Raw genomic sequence first — 13,795 nt, forward strand, 5'->3', positions numbered from 1 at the left:
GACAAAAGCAATCTTCTTTATTTGATTGTCCTTCCTACAGGGCCCAGGCCCGGGCTTCATGGACTTGGAGAATGTAGAGGTAGAACCTCCAAGTTCTAGGGATACGGGGCCCTACACGCCTCGCCTCCCCTTGATGCTGGCTCGTCTTCAGTATCTATCCAGAGATGCAGCCTTCAGCTCTCCACAATGGGATATCCTTTCTTCAGAGGATGGCTATGACCGTGGCTCAGAGGGCTGCACAGGGCCTTCCCTGCCTCCTGCTCCCCACTGCAGGCGCTGAATACTGTCCTGTATTCTCGTTGCACAGCCAGCCGTGTTAGTTATTGCCATTCCTTGCCAGGATGCACGCAGGCCCTTGTCTCTTAACTTGCTGTAACTCTCCCTCTCTGGCATTTTTAGGTAGAGCTAGAAGTCCAGACTCTGCAGGGACCAGAGTAGGATCGAAAGTGGTACTTTTGGACTAGCCTGCAGCCTTTTTGTCTTCAGATCCACACTTGAGGCTCATTCCCTCTTTCAACTCAGGTTCATGGTCCTCTCAGCAGGAAGAAAGTAGATCTGATAGGTCTGTAATTCATTATTATGACTGAACTTAAATCATTACCTTTTCCAGGAGCGTGTGCGTTTCTTGACTGAGGTATAATTTACAAACAGTAAAAAGCACAAATCTTAATTGCACAGCTCGATGAATTTTGACGTACTGTGGTAGGCTTAATAATGGCCCCAAAGATGTCGGGTCCTAACCCCGGAACCTATGAACGTCACCTTATATGAAGAAAGGGACTTTGCAGATGTGATTAAATTAACGTTCTCGAGATGGGGAGATTATTTCGGATCATCTGGGTGGGCCCTAAATGTCACCACTAGTCTCTTTATAGGAGGGAAACAGAGGGAGATAGAACATGATTTGATGATAGAGACAGAAGGTATTCTGAGGACCGAAGCCAGGTGCTGTGCTCCTGGCTTTGAAGTTGGAGGAAGTGGCCATAGTCAAGGAATGTAGCTGTAGAAGCAGGAAAAGGCAAAGAAACGGGTTCTGCCCTAGAGAGTTGCAAGGTGACTGCTGGAGTTCAGGTGCAGCCCTGCTGACACCTTGATTTTGGCCCAGTGAAACTGATTTTTGACCTCTGCCCTCCAGAAGGGGAAGAGAATATATGCGTTGTTTTAAGCCACCGAGTCCGGGAGAAGGGAGGAGAGGGGAGAAAGGGAGTGGGGAGAGGCTCTAGGAGTAAGCTTTGGGACAGGTTCCCATTTGGGGAGAGGAGGACAAAAAGGAACCAGGAAAGGGGTTTGAAGGGACATCCAGAGGAATAGGGGAAGCATAGCAATGGCCACATCACAGAAACAGAAGTAAGGATGAGAGCGAGTCGGCGCGTAGCCTCGCATTATGCACAAATCATTCCTTCTGTCTCCGGTGACTAAGAGAAGCCAGCTTCTGGTAGGGGAAGGTTAGGTGAGGTCTCTTCCCGATGTAGCCACAGGGTGGCAGCAGTGGCAGCGGCAGCTGTGTCTGAGGACGAGCAGATGCCTACCAGAGCTAGCTAGTTAGAAGCCGTGGGAGTCGGAGGCTGCCTCAGGCCGGGGCTCCCCTAGTGTAGTGGACACTGGACTGTTCCCTTGGGTATACGCTGTCTCAAGTCACACTTGCCCTCCTCTGAAGAAGCTAGCTTTCATCCTGGGAGTGAAGTCACAAAATACTTTATAGATTCGCAGCATTCGATGGTTTACAAAGTGCTTTCACCCCTATGAAGCAATTCGATATGCAGGAAACCCTAAAAGGTTAGTATTATCATTCCCATTTCACTGGTGAGGAAACTAAGTCACGAAGAAGTATTCAGGGTCACATAACTAATACATGGAAGAACAAGGATTTGAATTCAAGTCCATCTGGCTCCAAACACCTGGGCCTTTTACGCATTGTCACAGCAGTCAGCTGTCCAGGACTGCTTTGTATTTGCCCCCGGCCCTGCGACAGAGCAAGGATGTCCAAGTTTCTGGGCCTTGCAAGTGTTCTAGATTCTCGATTCCAGAGCCTCCCTCGCAGGCTTGCCTCCTCCTCTCACTGCCAGGATCCGGCTGGGCAACATTCTCAGGACCTGACGGTCAGGTTCGGAGTCCCCCTCCTTTCCCAGCTCCCTTCCGAGTGGCTCCTGCTCCGGCCTGCTTTCCCTCCCCCAGCACTACCCGCCTCATCCTCAGCATCCTGCAGGCCCAGAACTTGGCCCCTGTGCCCGAGACCTCTACAATCCCGAAGGCTCGCTTAGCCCCAGGCCCACGGCCCCTGACAGTTGGTCATTCCCTGGCACCCGGCTCTGAAACATCTCGGCTTGGTCTCTGCTTTCTCTGCCGTAATCAGAGCAGGGCCTCCAGAGTGATAGAGAGAGGTGAGGGGTGGTGCGTATGAAGGGGTGGGGTCGGGGAAGCTTGTTGGCCAGCATCTGCCTCCTTGCCATCTCCTCTTTCATGTGGAATCGGCATCTCGAAATACTGACAGGCTGAAAAATGAACTGCCCTGCTTACGGCTGTCACCATGTCACTCAACAGCAATTCCATTTTTCCAGTTGCCCAGTTAGAATCTTGTTTCCCAGTCTGTACAGTGAGAGGCTTGGAGCAGATAATCTTGATGGGCCTTTCCATCCCTGACAGTCTTCTGGGCGGGAGGAGGGATGGCCCCACCCCTAACCCCACCCCCTTGGATATGCCCTCTGGCTGCCAAGGGGAAGGGTGACAGTCAGCTGGGTTCAGCTTCAAGGGGAACAGGTAGGAGCTTTGCCAAGTTTCTTGGGTAAGGCTGGCGATGGGGTTCCTGGGCTGGACCAGGCATTAGAGAGAACTTTAGTATGGAGACACCGGAGCAGGGCGGGAGGAGAAGTCAAGTGACCATGTGGAGAGATGCTCTCTTCATGGGGACACAGCTGCTGTGACAAGCTGGGAGGCAGTTGGGGTCCGGGCATCTTCTCAAATGGAAGAGTCCTGGTGGGCCTACGCCCGTTCAGCTAGCCAGCTCTGAAGGACAGAGTCGGCTGTAGAATGAGAACAACCCAAAGCATTGCCCACTGCACCCCACGCCCCTGGCTGGACCAAGGGAGCTCGGGCCGGCTCCGGCTGGCCTGGGTTGCTCCCACATTTACGCCTCTTACCTCCCAGGTCAGGGCTGGGGCTGGAGGGGTGGGCGGGGAAATCCAGCACCTCACTTCTGCCCTTTCCACCTCTAGGGGGCCATGGCCAGTACGGAGTCCTCGCTGCCCACAACCCTAGTTCCCAGCTCAGAGCCTGGCGACAGTGAGGTGGAGCTGGACTGCTCGTTTGATGAGGAGTTCAAGTTCATACTGTTGCCTGTGAGCTACGCAGTTGTCTTTGTGCTGGGCCTAGGCCTCAATGCCCCGACCCTCTGGCTCTTCGTCTTTCACCTCCGGCCCTGGGATGCAACGGCCACCTACATGTTCCACTTGGCCTTGTCAGACACTTTGTACGTGCTGTCGCTGCCCACCCTCGTCTACTATTACGCAGCCCGCAACCACTGGCCCTTCGGCACGGGGCTGTGCAAGTTCGTCCGCTTCCTCTTCTATTGGAACCTCTACTGCAGTGTCCTCTTCCTCACCTGCATCAGTGTGCACCGCTACCTGGGCATCTGCCACCCACTGCGGGCACTTCGCTGGGGCCGCCCGCGCCGTGCAGGCCTTCTCTGCCTGGCAGTTTGGTTGGTCGTAGCCAGCTGCCTCGTGCCCAATCTGTTCTTTGTCACGACCAGCTCCAGGGGAGATACCATCCTATGCCATGACACCACTCGGCCCGAGCAGTTTGACCACTTTGTATGCTTCAGCTCAGCAATCATGGGGCTGTTCTTTGGCGTGCCGTGCCTGGTCACGCTTGTCTGCTATGGGCTCATGGCCCGGCGCCTGTACCGGCCTCTGCCAGGGGCTGCCCAGCCATCATCTCGTCTGCGTTCTCTCCGCACCATTGCGGTGGTGCTGACTGTCTTTGCCGTCTGCTTCGTGCCTTTCCACATCACCCGCACCATTTACTACATGGCCAGGCTGTTGGAGGCTGACTGCCAGGTGCTAAACATTGTCAATGTGGTCTACAAAGTGACCCGGCCTCTGGCCAGCGCCAACAGCTGCCTGGATCCCGTGCTCTACCTGCTCACTGGGGACAAGTATCGAAGGCAGCTCTGGCAGCTCTGCGGTGGCAGCGCGCCCCGGCCCCCCATGGCCGCCTCCTCCCTGGCACTGGTGTCCCTGCGTGAGGAGAGCAGCTTCAGGTGGACGGCCATCCCCGAGGACAGTGGCTGCCCTACCCCTGGGGCAAATAGATTGTAATACTGGAAGCCTGGAAGGGAGAGGAAAGGGGGTGAGTGCAAGCAGAGGTGAGGGACTCTAATAGTGATGCCTGAAATAGCCGCTCCCTCCTCTTTTCCAGGCTCCGCTGTGTGACTCTCCCCGCCCCCACCCCCGAAGGTTAGGGGGAGCCACGGAAATCATGTGAGGCCCCATCTCTCATAAGCCCTGCAATTGCCCTCTACTTTTTAGGTAAAGACAGCAGCGGCCACCCTCCACTCTTTTCTCTTGGTTTCCATTTCTTTCCTGGGGCCATGGGTCCATTTCTTGATCCTAAGAGGCTTCCTGGACATCTTCCCCAGTCGACCTTCCTCCTCCCTTCCCCCTCGTCCTCGCATAACATGTGTTCCTCCAGCCAGATCAGAGCATTCAACTGGCGAGGTGGAGAAGCTGGGGTAATCTCAGGATTGGCCTGACTTATCTGATGGTGATAACCAGGATCAGGAAGTAGGGGCACCAGCATATCACAGATGCCAAGGATTTGACCTATGTAGTGTCCACACCCACTTCCTGGTTTCCCCTTCAAGACAGGATAATTTAGCCTCCTGAGGTGCTGAAATAGGATGCGGTCCCAGACAGCCTGCATGCGGGGTGCGCACATGCAGCTGGAGGCACGGTACTGTTGAACTTGCATGTAGTCACTAGATAGACAGGGAGCCCTGAGTCTTATCATGGGCTAGAGTCCCTGAAGAGCCTCAGGAAGCAGAGCCCAAGCTGATGAGGGCCTTTGGAACAAGAATGGGACTAGAGCTTCTTTATGATGTTTGCTGAGAGCATATTTGACAGTTGTCCTGTACTTAATGAAAGGAAGAGGTGATGGCTCAGAATGAGAGGGAGGAGCTCTCGTGTCTATGGCTGTAAATTCCGGCAGCAAGGAGTAGAGCAGGTTTGTGCAGAGGGTTGGGGGTGGTGACAGGGACAGATGCCAGAGCTGGTTCTTCACTGGTCTCTTACCTTTCTCTAGCACCTGCCCTAGATAAATAAGAAATCGGTCACCAACTCTTTCAGATCCGGCTTTAAGGTTTCAAGGCCAGGCCAGGCCACTGGGACTAGGACACCTCTGCTCAGAGACTCCCATCCAGTCACCACCCATCCCCAGCAGCACCATCTTAGTGCTTATGGGCCTATGGGAGTGGGGAAGGGTATGGAACTTGGGAAGCTATCTCTCATGCCTTGGGAAGAGTTTCTGGGTGAGCTTTTCACGAGAACAATGGACTCACACTTCTTGGAACCCCCTCTGAAAGCTCTGCCCAGCCTGTTGGTCTCCTGAGTCTCTAGCCTTCCTTTTCTTTTGATCCACTGTTGCTGACCTGTTGCCGATCTCTTACATGTCTATTAGCTTCTAAGGGGTGTCTCTGGAGAGTAGGGTTGGGGCTGGTCTGCAGAAAAAAATGACTTCGATGTCCCTAAGAACCCCTTTGCATTCTTTTAAGTGCTCTCCCTCTCTGGATATCCAGAACCCGCTTGTTACCCAGGATCCCTTCCATTAGGAGTAAATGAACTGGCCTTTTTACTAGTCTCCTGGTCTCCTGGCCATCAACTAGACTGGTATATTCCCTGTCCCTTCCTTTTATTCCTATGACCACACCTTCGTTGCCTATCACCTCGCCTACCCACCAGCCCTACCCAGTAAAGCTGCTCTCTCCATTGCAACTGACCCAGCCTCCTCCATTTCTCCAGTCCATGTAACTCCCATATGCTTAATCAAGACTAACTGCCCAAACTTTGTGGTCTGCTACTTTAGGCTGCCTTCCCTCTCTAACTTTAAACCTTTTTACGTTGGCCTAATCTTCTCTCTCTTAGGACTGGAGGGGATTTCAGATGAAGTCAGAACACAAAGCTGGTTTGACCCACTGAAACTTCCTGTCTTGGAACTTCATCTAAGCCCCCATCTCTCTCAGCCTGCTGAGTTCCTAGTGAACATTCCAGAGGGACTGTTTCCTGTCTTTTCCACCTTCTCAAGATCCTAATTTCATCTTACCCCATGATCTCTTAAGATTTACCTTGCTTCCTGGAAAATGGATGTGTGATATCTCAGCTTCCATTTTCTTTATTTACAATAACTCGACTTCTATATCTACCTTCTCTTTCTCCGTTTCTTCCCTGCAGTCTCAGAATGAGGTGGCCCTCTTTTCTGTTCTTTTGTTGATGTCTCTTCACCTCATCTTAAAAACACGCGCGCACACACACACACACACACACACACACACACACAATAAAAACCAACCAAACAAAAATAAAGCATCACCACCGATACCTTGATCCCGCTGTCTCTTCTAGCTACTATTCTATTCATCTTGTTCATTTCTCTGTCATTTCTAGAAAGAGTCCCATAAATCTTATTTCCTCACCGCAAAGTCACCCCTTAATTCTCCGAATCTGGTTTCCTTCCTACAGTTTTCTACACCTAGAAGAACACAAATTAACTCCTAAGCAAGACTTTTAATGATCTTTTCTTTACCCTATTGCACATCCTCTTTAAAAATTTTTATAAAAATAACACGAAAAAATTCCGCTGTGACATTAAAGGAAATTTGGAAAGAAAATATTCATCTATACTTTCAATCCCTAGACAATTATTTTCTTTTTTCGTGTTCTATGCTTTTTCAGTTTGTATAATACAGACATATGTATTTTATATAAGCGTAATCATGTATTTTAAAATTCTACAAAAAACCCCCCATTTTATTGTAAATACTCTCTTTGTGCTAGCTACACAGTCTTTCATATTTATCATTTCAATGGCAGCATAAAATTACATCCATCGGTAGATTATATTTTATTCGACTACTCCCCTATTAATGTACATTTAGGCGATGGCCAATTTTTCTGTGCTTTGAACATCTTAATGCATATGGCTTTTTTTCTTTTCTGTGATTCTGTTCCTAGTACACGTTTCTAGGACTGAGATTACCAGATCAAAGAGATGAATGTTTTTATGAATATTGATTTTCAAAAGGACTGCACACATTTTCAGCGCCGCGATGACACCTGAATGTTCCAGTTTCCTTGCAGCCGTAGCACTAGACTTGATAAGAAATATTTTTGGATGGTGTAAACATTCATTTATTTCATTCCTTTGACTACTCATGGCACCGAACACTTTCCCATGTTTACTAATTGCATTTCTTCTTGTGCGAACTGTCCGTTTGTATATCCTTCTCCAAATGGCATCTTAGCGGCAGTCTTATATACCTAAATGTATTCTTTATTTAACATACATATTAACCCTTTGTCATATTTGAGAAAAATATTTCTTCTGTTTATTGTAATATTTTAAATTTTAGTTCCTTATTTTATCCCCCTTCTCTAAAATTTCTTCCTTCCTGCTTTTATCTCTCTTATTACTTCCTCTCTGCTGGCCTGTCTTTATTTTTTACTCCCTAAAGTGAACAGAATCCCAAGTTCTGTCATAGTTATAGCATTTAGGGATTATTCAATCCCTTCCCCCATCCGACCCTTGATTTTTTCTTGGAGAGAACATATATATTCATGTGAATCCAATTCAGTTGACTCATAGTCCATGGGAGTACCTCAGAAATCTTCTAGGGCCTGGGCACCCGCCTCACACTTTACACAAGACAAAACAGGCCCAGAGATATGACTTGTCCATGATTTTGCAAATTAGTGGCAGAGCAAGGACTAGGCCTTAGGTCGCCTGACTCCCGAAGATTTTTCCATTACACCATGCCAACTCAGTTTGAGGCCCAAACTTTCTCCCAAACTCCACCTCTATATCATTAATTGCCCACTGGCCAGTTTCACTTGGCTCTTCCACTGTTATTTCCAACCCAAGATGTCAAAAACTAAACTCCCCGAACCAGTTTCCCTGCCTGTCTTGCTCATTTATGTTCATGGCATCTTTCCTCATCACCTAGACTTGAAAACTCTCAGACAACTTCAACTCTTCTTCCTCCCTGTTTCACAAGATTCTGGCATTTCTTTCTTCATCATGTCACTTACAATTGGCTTTCCTTTATAATTCCAGTGCTACCATTCTAATACTGACTCTTGTCACCTTATTCTTGACTGACTGTCCCAGCCTCCTCCCTGTTCTTCCTCACCTCCAGTCTCTCCTCACAGGAACACATTCTATACAATGCATATTGCCAGATTAATTGTCCTAAACGCTGCTTTCACAGTTTCACTCTCTTACTCAAAACTCTTTCGTGGTTCCCTTTTACTAGTCTCCTGGTCTCCTGGCCATCAACTAGACTGGTATATTCCCTGTCCCTTCCTTTTATTCCTATGACCACACCTTCGTTGCCTATCACCTCGCCTACCCACCAGCCCTACCCAGTAAAGCTGCTCTCTCCATTGCAACTGACCCAGCCTCCTCCATTTCTCCAGTCCATGTAACTCCCATATGCTTAATCAAGACTAACTGCCCAAACTTTGTGGTCTGCTACTTTAGGCTGCCTTCCCTCTCTAACTTTAAACCTTTTTACGTTGGCCTAATCTTCTCTCTCTTAGGACTGGAGGGGATTTCAGATGAAGTCAGAACACAAAGCTGGTTTGACCCACTGAAACTTCCTGTCTTGGAACTTCATCTAAGCCCCCATCTCTCTCAGCCTGCTGAGTTCCTAGTGAACATTCCAGAGGGACTGTTTCCTGTCTTTTCCACCTTCTCAAGATCCTAATTTCATCTTACCCCATGATCTCTTAAGATTTACCTTGCTTCCTGGAAAATGGATGTGTGATATCTCAGCTTCCATTTTCTTTATTTACAATAACTCGACTTCTATATCTACCTTCTCTTTCTCCGTTTCTTCCCTGCAGTCTCAGAATGAGGTGGCCCTCTTTTCTGTTCTTTTGTTGATGTCTCTTCACCTCATCTTAAAAACACGCGCGCACACACACACACACACACACACACACACACACAATAAAAACCAACCAAACAAAAATAAAGCATCACCACCGATACCTTGATCCCGCTGTCTCTTCTAGCTACTATTCTATTCATCTTGTTCATTTCTCTGTCATTTCTAGAAAGAGTCCCATAAATCTTATTTCCTCACCGCAAAGTCACCCCTTAATTCTCCGAATCTGGTTTCCTTCCTACAGTTTTCTACACCTAGAAGAACACAAATTAACTCCTAAGCAAGACTTTTAATGATCTTTTCTTTACCCTATTGCACATCCTCTTTAAAAATTTTTATAAAAATAACACGAAAAAATTCCGCTGTGACATTAAAGGAAATTTGGAAAGAAAATATTCATCTATACTTTCAATCCCTAGACAATTATTTTCTTTTTTCGTGTTCTATGCTTTTTCAGTTTGTATAATACAGACATATGTATTTTATATAAGCGTAATCATGTATTTTAAAATTCTACAAAAAACCCCCCATTTTATTGTAAATACTCTCTTTGTGCTAGCTACACAGTCTTTCATATTTATCATTTCAATGGCAGCATAAAATTACATCCATCGGTAGATTATATTTTATTCGACTACTCCCCTATTAATGTACATTTAGGCGATGGCCAATTTTTCTGTGCTTTGAACATCTTAATGCATATGGCTTTTTTTCTTTTCTGTGATTCTGTTCCTAGTACACGTTTCTAGGACTGAGATTACCAGATCAAAGAGATGAATGTTTTTATGAATATTGATTTTCAAAAGGACTGCACACATTTTCAGCGCCGCGATGACACCTGAATGTTCCAGTTTCCTTGCAGCCGTAGCACTAGACTTGATAAGAAATATTTTTGGATGGTGTAAACATTCATTTATTTCATTCCTTTGACTACTCATGGCACCGAACACTTTCCCATGTTTACTAATTGCATTTCTTCTTGTGCGAACTGTCCGTTTGTATATCCTTCTCCAAATGGCATCTTAGCGGCAGTCTTATATACCTAAATGTATTCTTTATTTAACATACATATTAACCCTTTGTCATATTTGAGAAAAATATTTCTTCTGTTTATTGTAATATTTTAAATTTTAGTTCCTTATTTTATCCCCCTTCTCTAAAATTTCTTCCTTCCTGCTTTTATCTCTCTTATTACTTCCTCTCTGCTGGCCTGTCTTTATTTTTTACTCCCTAAAGTGAACAGAATCCCAAGTTCTGTCATAGTTATAGCATTTAGGGATTATTCAATCCCTTCCCCCATCCGACCCTTGATTTTTTCTTGGAGAGAACATATATATGCATGTGAATCCAATTCAGTTGACTCATAGTCCATGGGAGTACCTCAGAAATCTTCTAGGGCCTGGGCACCCGCCTCACACTTTACACAAGACAAAACAGGCCCAGAGATATGACTTGTCCATGATTTTGCAAATTAGTGGCAGAGCAAGGACTAGGCCTTAGGTCGCCTGACTCCCAAAGATTTTTCCATTACACCATGCCAACTCAGTTTGAGGCCCAAACTTTCTCCCAAACTCCACCTCTATATCATTAATTGCCCACTGGCCAGTTTCACTTGGCTCTTCCACTGTTATTTCCAACCCAAGATGTCAAAAACTAAACTCCCCGAACCAGTTTCCCTGCCTGTCTTGCTCATTTATGTTCATGGCATCTTTCCTCATCACCTAGACTTGAAAACTCTCAGACAACTTCAACTCTTCTTCCTCCCTGTTCCACAAGATTCTGGCATTTCTTTCTTCATCATGTCACTTACAATTGGCTTTCCTTTATAATTCCAGTGCTACCATTCTAATACTGACTCTTGTCACCTTATTCTTGACTGACTGTCCCAGCCTCCTCCCTGTTCTTCCTCACCTCCAGTCTCTCCTCACAGGAACACATTCTATACAACGCATATTGCCAGATTAATTGTCCTAAACGCTGCTTTCACAGTTTCACTCTCTTACTCAAAACTCTTTCGTGGTTCCCCACTGTCTACAAGACGAGTTGAAATTCTTTAGTCAGAAATTCAAGAGGGCCTTTTCTGTTTTATTTTTTATTTTTCCCTAATACAGATCTCTCTTCTCCAGCTAATTGGATCTCCTCATTCTTTCTCTACATAAGACTTGTATGGTAGAATGGCCTCCCTTTCTCCTCCCACTGTCTTTTTCCTACCCATTTTCCAAGGTCAGGCTTAAGTCCCACTTCTTTGAGGCCTTCTCTGTTGACTCTTACCCAGTGAACTTCCTGGTCACTCCTACAGTAATTATTGTCTGTATCAGTCACTTGCCATTTTTACTATCTTTTGATATTACTTACACGATTATCTTGAATTTCTATGTAACATTTTATGTATATTTTGAGTTCTCACCTGTAAACCCCTTGAGTTACTAGGATAGAAAGGAAAGAACATAGGACTGAAAATCGGAAGACCCAAATTTGAGCCCTGGTTATAAAATAAGCTCAGGTATGTCACTTGAATGAGTCACTCAGACTCTCTGAGCCACAAATGTGATCATTTGGAAAATGAGGCTCATAATCTCAGCTTTAAGTACTTCAGATTGTGCTGAAGCTCTGTAAATCTAGAGAGCTAAGCAAATATAAATAATTGTCATCATATCATCTCGTTTGCTTAATAAATATTTGCTGAGTGGTAAATAAATATTTGCCAATAGTTCAGTTTAATGTTTCTTCTCCACATTTTCTATTACTTCATCTCACAATCCCCTACGACTCTGTTCCCCTTCACTGATGTGATAAAAGACAGCATTTTGGTGAAGGAGGTGAGGAGTAGTAGAAAGACAAAGTAATTCTCGTCAGATGACAAGACTTGGCTTTAAATCCTTGATCTGCTACTCACTAGCTGTGTGATCTCAGACAAGTTACTTAATATTTCAGAGCTTTCAGTTTCCTCATTGATAAATTGGGCATAATAATGCCTATTTGTCAGGGCTTTTGTGAAGTGTCAATGGAGTAATAAATGAAGGAATATCATTCATTTACCGTTTCTGTGTGTGGGAACCACTTTTCAACGGTTCTCAACTTTAGCTGGACAAGGAACCAGGATTCTAGATTTGGATTTGGTGCTGCTTGGAAGTGATAGTTAAGATCACGACAAAGAATGAACCCTTGACTGTGAGAAGCAGAAGGCTAAGAACTGATCACTGAGAAATGACCATAGTGATGGATTCGGAGAAAACAGATTGGGACTCTGGCGTTATATCAAGGGATAAGAGAGTTTCAAAGAGAAGGACTTCCAAACGTTATTTAAAAAAACTTTTGCACAAAAGAGAAAAGGGAAGATTAAGAAAGTAGGCAACAGTGTCAAATGCCTAAGAGAATTCAGGGAGGATGAGACACTCAGAAGATAATGAAAAAATACTTGATTTCCTGCCAGCCTGGATCTATGCATACAAAAGATATTAGCCAATGACATTAACTAAAGAGGTCAATCTCAAATAGCTTTTGTAATCAAGATCTGTTCACATGCGTTTATACTCCTTTTTCCCCTTTGAGTTCCTGGGTGTCCTAGCTCTCCAAATATTTAAGAATAACCCAGTGAATGAGTTACTTACCAAAACCTTTGGAGCTGAGATTCCTAGTATGAGCTGAGATGTGGCTCATCACCAAAAAGAAGTACAAAAAGAAGTACAAGAATACTGGAGCACAACCAAAAAATGAGTCTATGAGAGCACCTTGATATACGTTTTATTGCCAGAGATTATGTATTTAGATCACAAAGTGGGAAGAAGATAAATGACCCCTCCTTGAGTGAAAGTGAAAATTACTAAAATGTGGGAACTCTCTAAGAGAAGGAAGGAAATTAAATCTTTCTTGGGGCTGGCTGGTTATTACTGTAAATTTTGTACCACAAGTTAAAGACTTAGTCATGTTCTTAGATCTACTGTTAGAAAGAAGAAACCAGATGTACTTGGAAAACTCAAGAGAAAAATCAAGTAATGCCCTTCCAGGGGACATAGCACTGCTGGCACCTGCTCAGTTTGTGTACTTCTCATTGATATTTAATTACTGCTTGTTGTAAGCCTCATTCCCTTTACTACACCAATATTCCTTCACTTTCAATGTGAATACAGCATTTCTTTTTACCCACTTAGACTTGTTGGATTCTTTTCCAGAAGATAGCCATTGCTCTGGTTCTTTGAGGATTTAAAGTAGTTTGATCTTACAAATTTTTGTCTTTATTCATGTCTCTAATGCAGTTTCCCAAAAGCACACATTCCAGGACAGTAATGAGTGTTACTAAGTTTTCAAAGGGTTGGTTTAAACAATGTTAAGCAGTTTTCTTTACTACAGGGTTTATCCAGAGTCTTTAACATCATAATGTCCACTGTGAATTTCTAAGAGGAAGGGGTTCTATATGCATTATCTACCAAACTTAATGACCAAGGAAACTTTTCTTTCTTTTTTTTCTCCCGAGATGCATCTCAAGAAGCTACTATGCCAAGATGCACTTTAGGAGACACGGCTCTAATAAGAGAAATCTCACATCTTGATCCCCTTTGATCATAGGGCAGGAGTTACCTTATGTCTCCTGCTTTCATAGGTCTCTTGCTCTTCACCATGAGCAGATACAGACCAAGA

At 45.2% G+C, this 13,795-nt stretch overlaps 1 protein-coding gene across 1 annotated transcript; it reads left to right on the forward strand.

The window, feature by feature from the left end:
• Window positions 1-3,191: 3,191 nt before the first annotated feature.
• Window positions 3,192-4,365, forward strand: P2RY4 (pyrimidinergic receptor P2Y4). Its single transcript, XM_011371444.1, has one exon. It carries the CDS (start codon window positions 3,219-3,221, stop codon window positions 4,314-4,316), a length of 1,098 nt encoding a protein of 365 aa, XP_011369746.1. The 5' UTR covers window positions 3,192-3,218; the 3' UTR covers window positions 4,317-4,365.
• The last annotated feature ends 9,430 nt before the right edge of the window (window positions 4,366-13,795 follow it).

The sequence above is a fragment of the Pteropus vampyrus genome, unplaced genomic scaffold (genome assembly GCF_000151845.1).
Source record: "Pteropus vampyrus isolate Shadow unplaced genomic scaffold, Pvam_2.0 Scaffold191, whole genome shotgun sequence".
Taxonomy (NCBI): domain Eukaryota; kingdom Metazoa; phylum Chordata; class Mammalia; order Chiroptera; family Pteropodidae; genus Pteropus; species Pteropus vampyrus.

Excerpts from the sequence above, each read along its gene's own strand:
- P2RY4 (XM_011371444.1), top strand. The coding sequence starts at position 3,219 with ATGGCCAGTACGGAGTCCTCGCTGCCCACAACCCTAGTTCCCAGCTCA.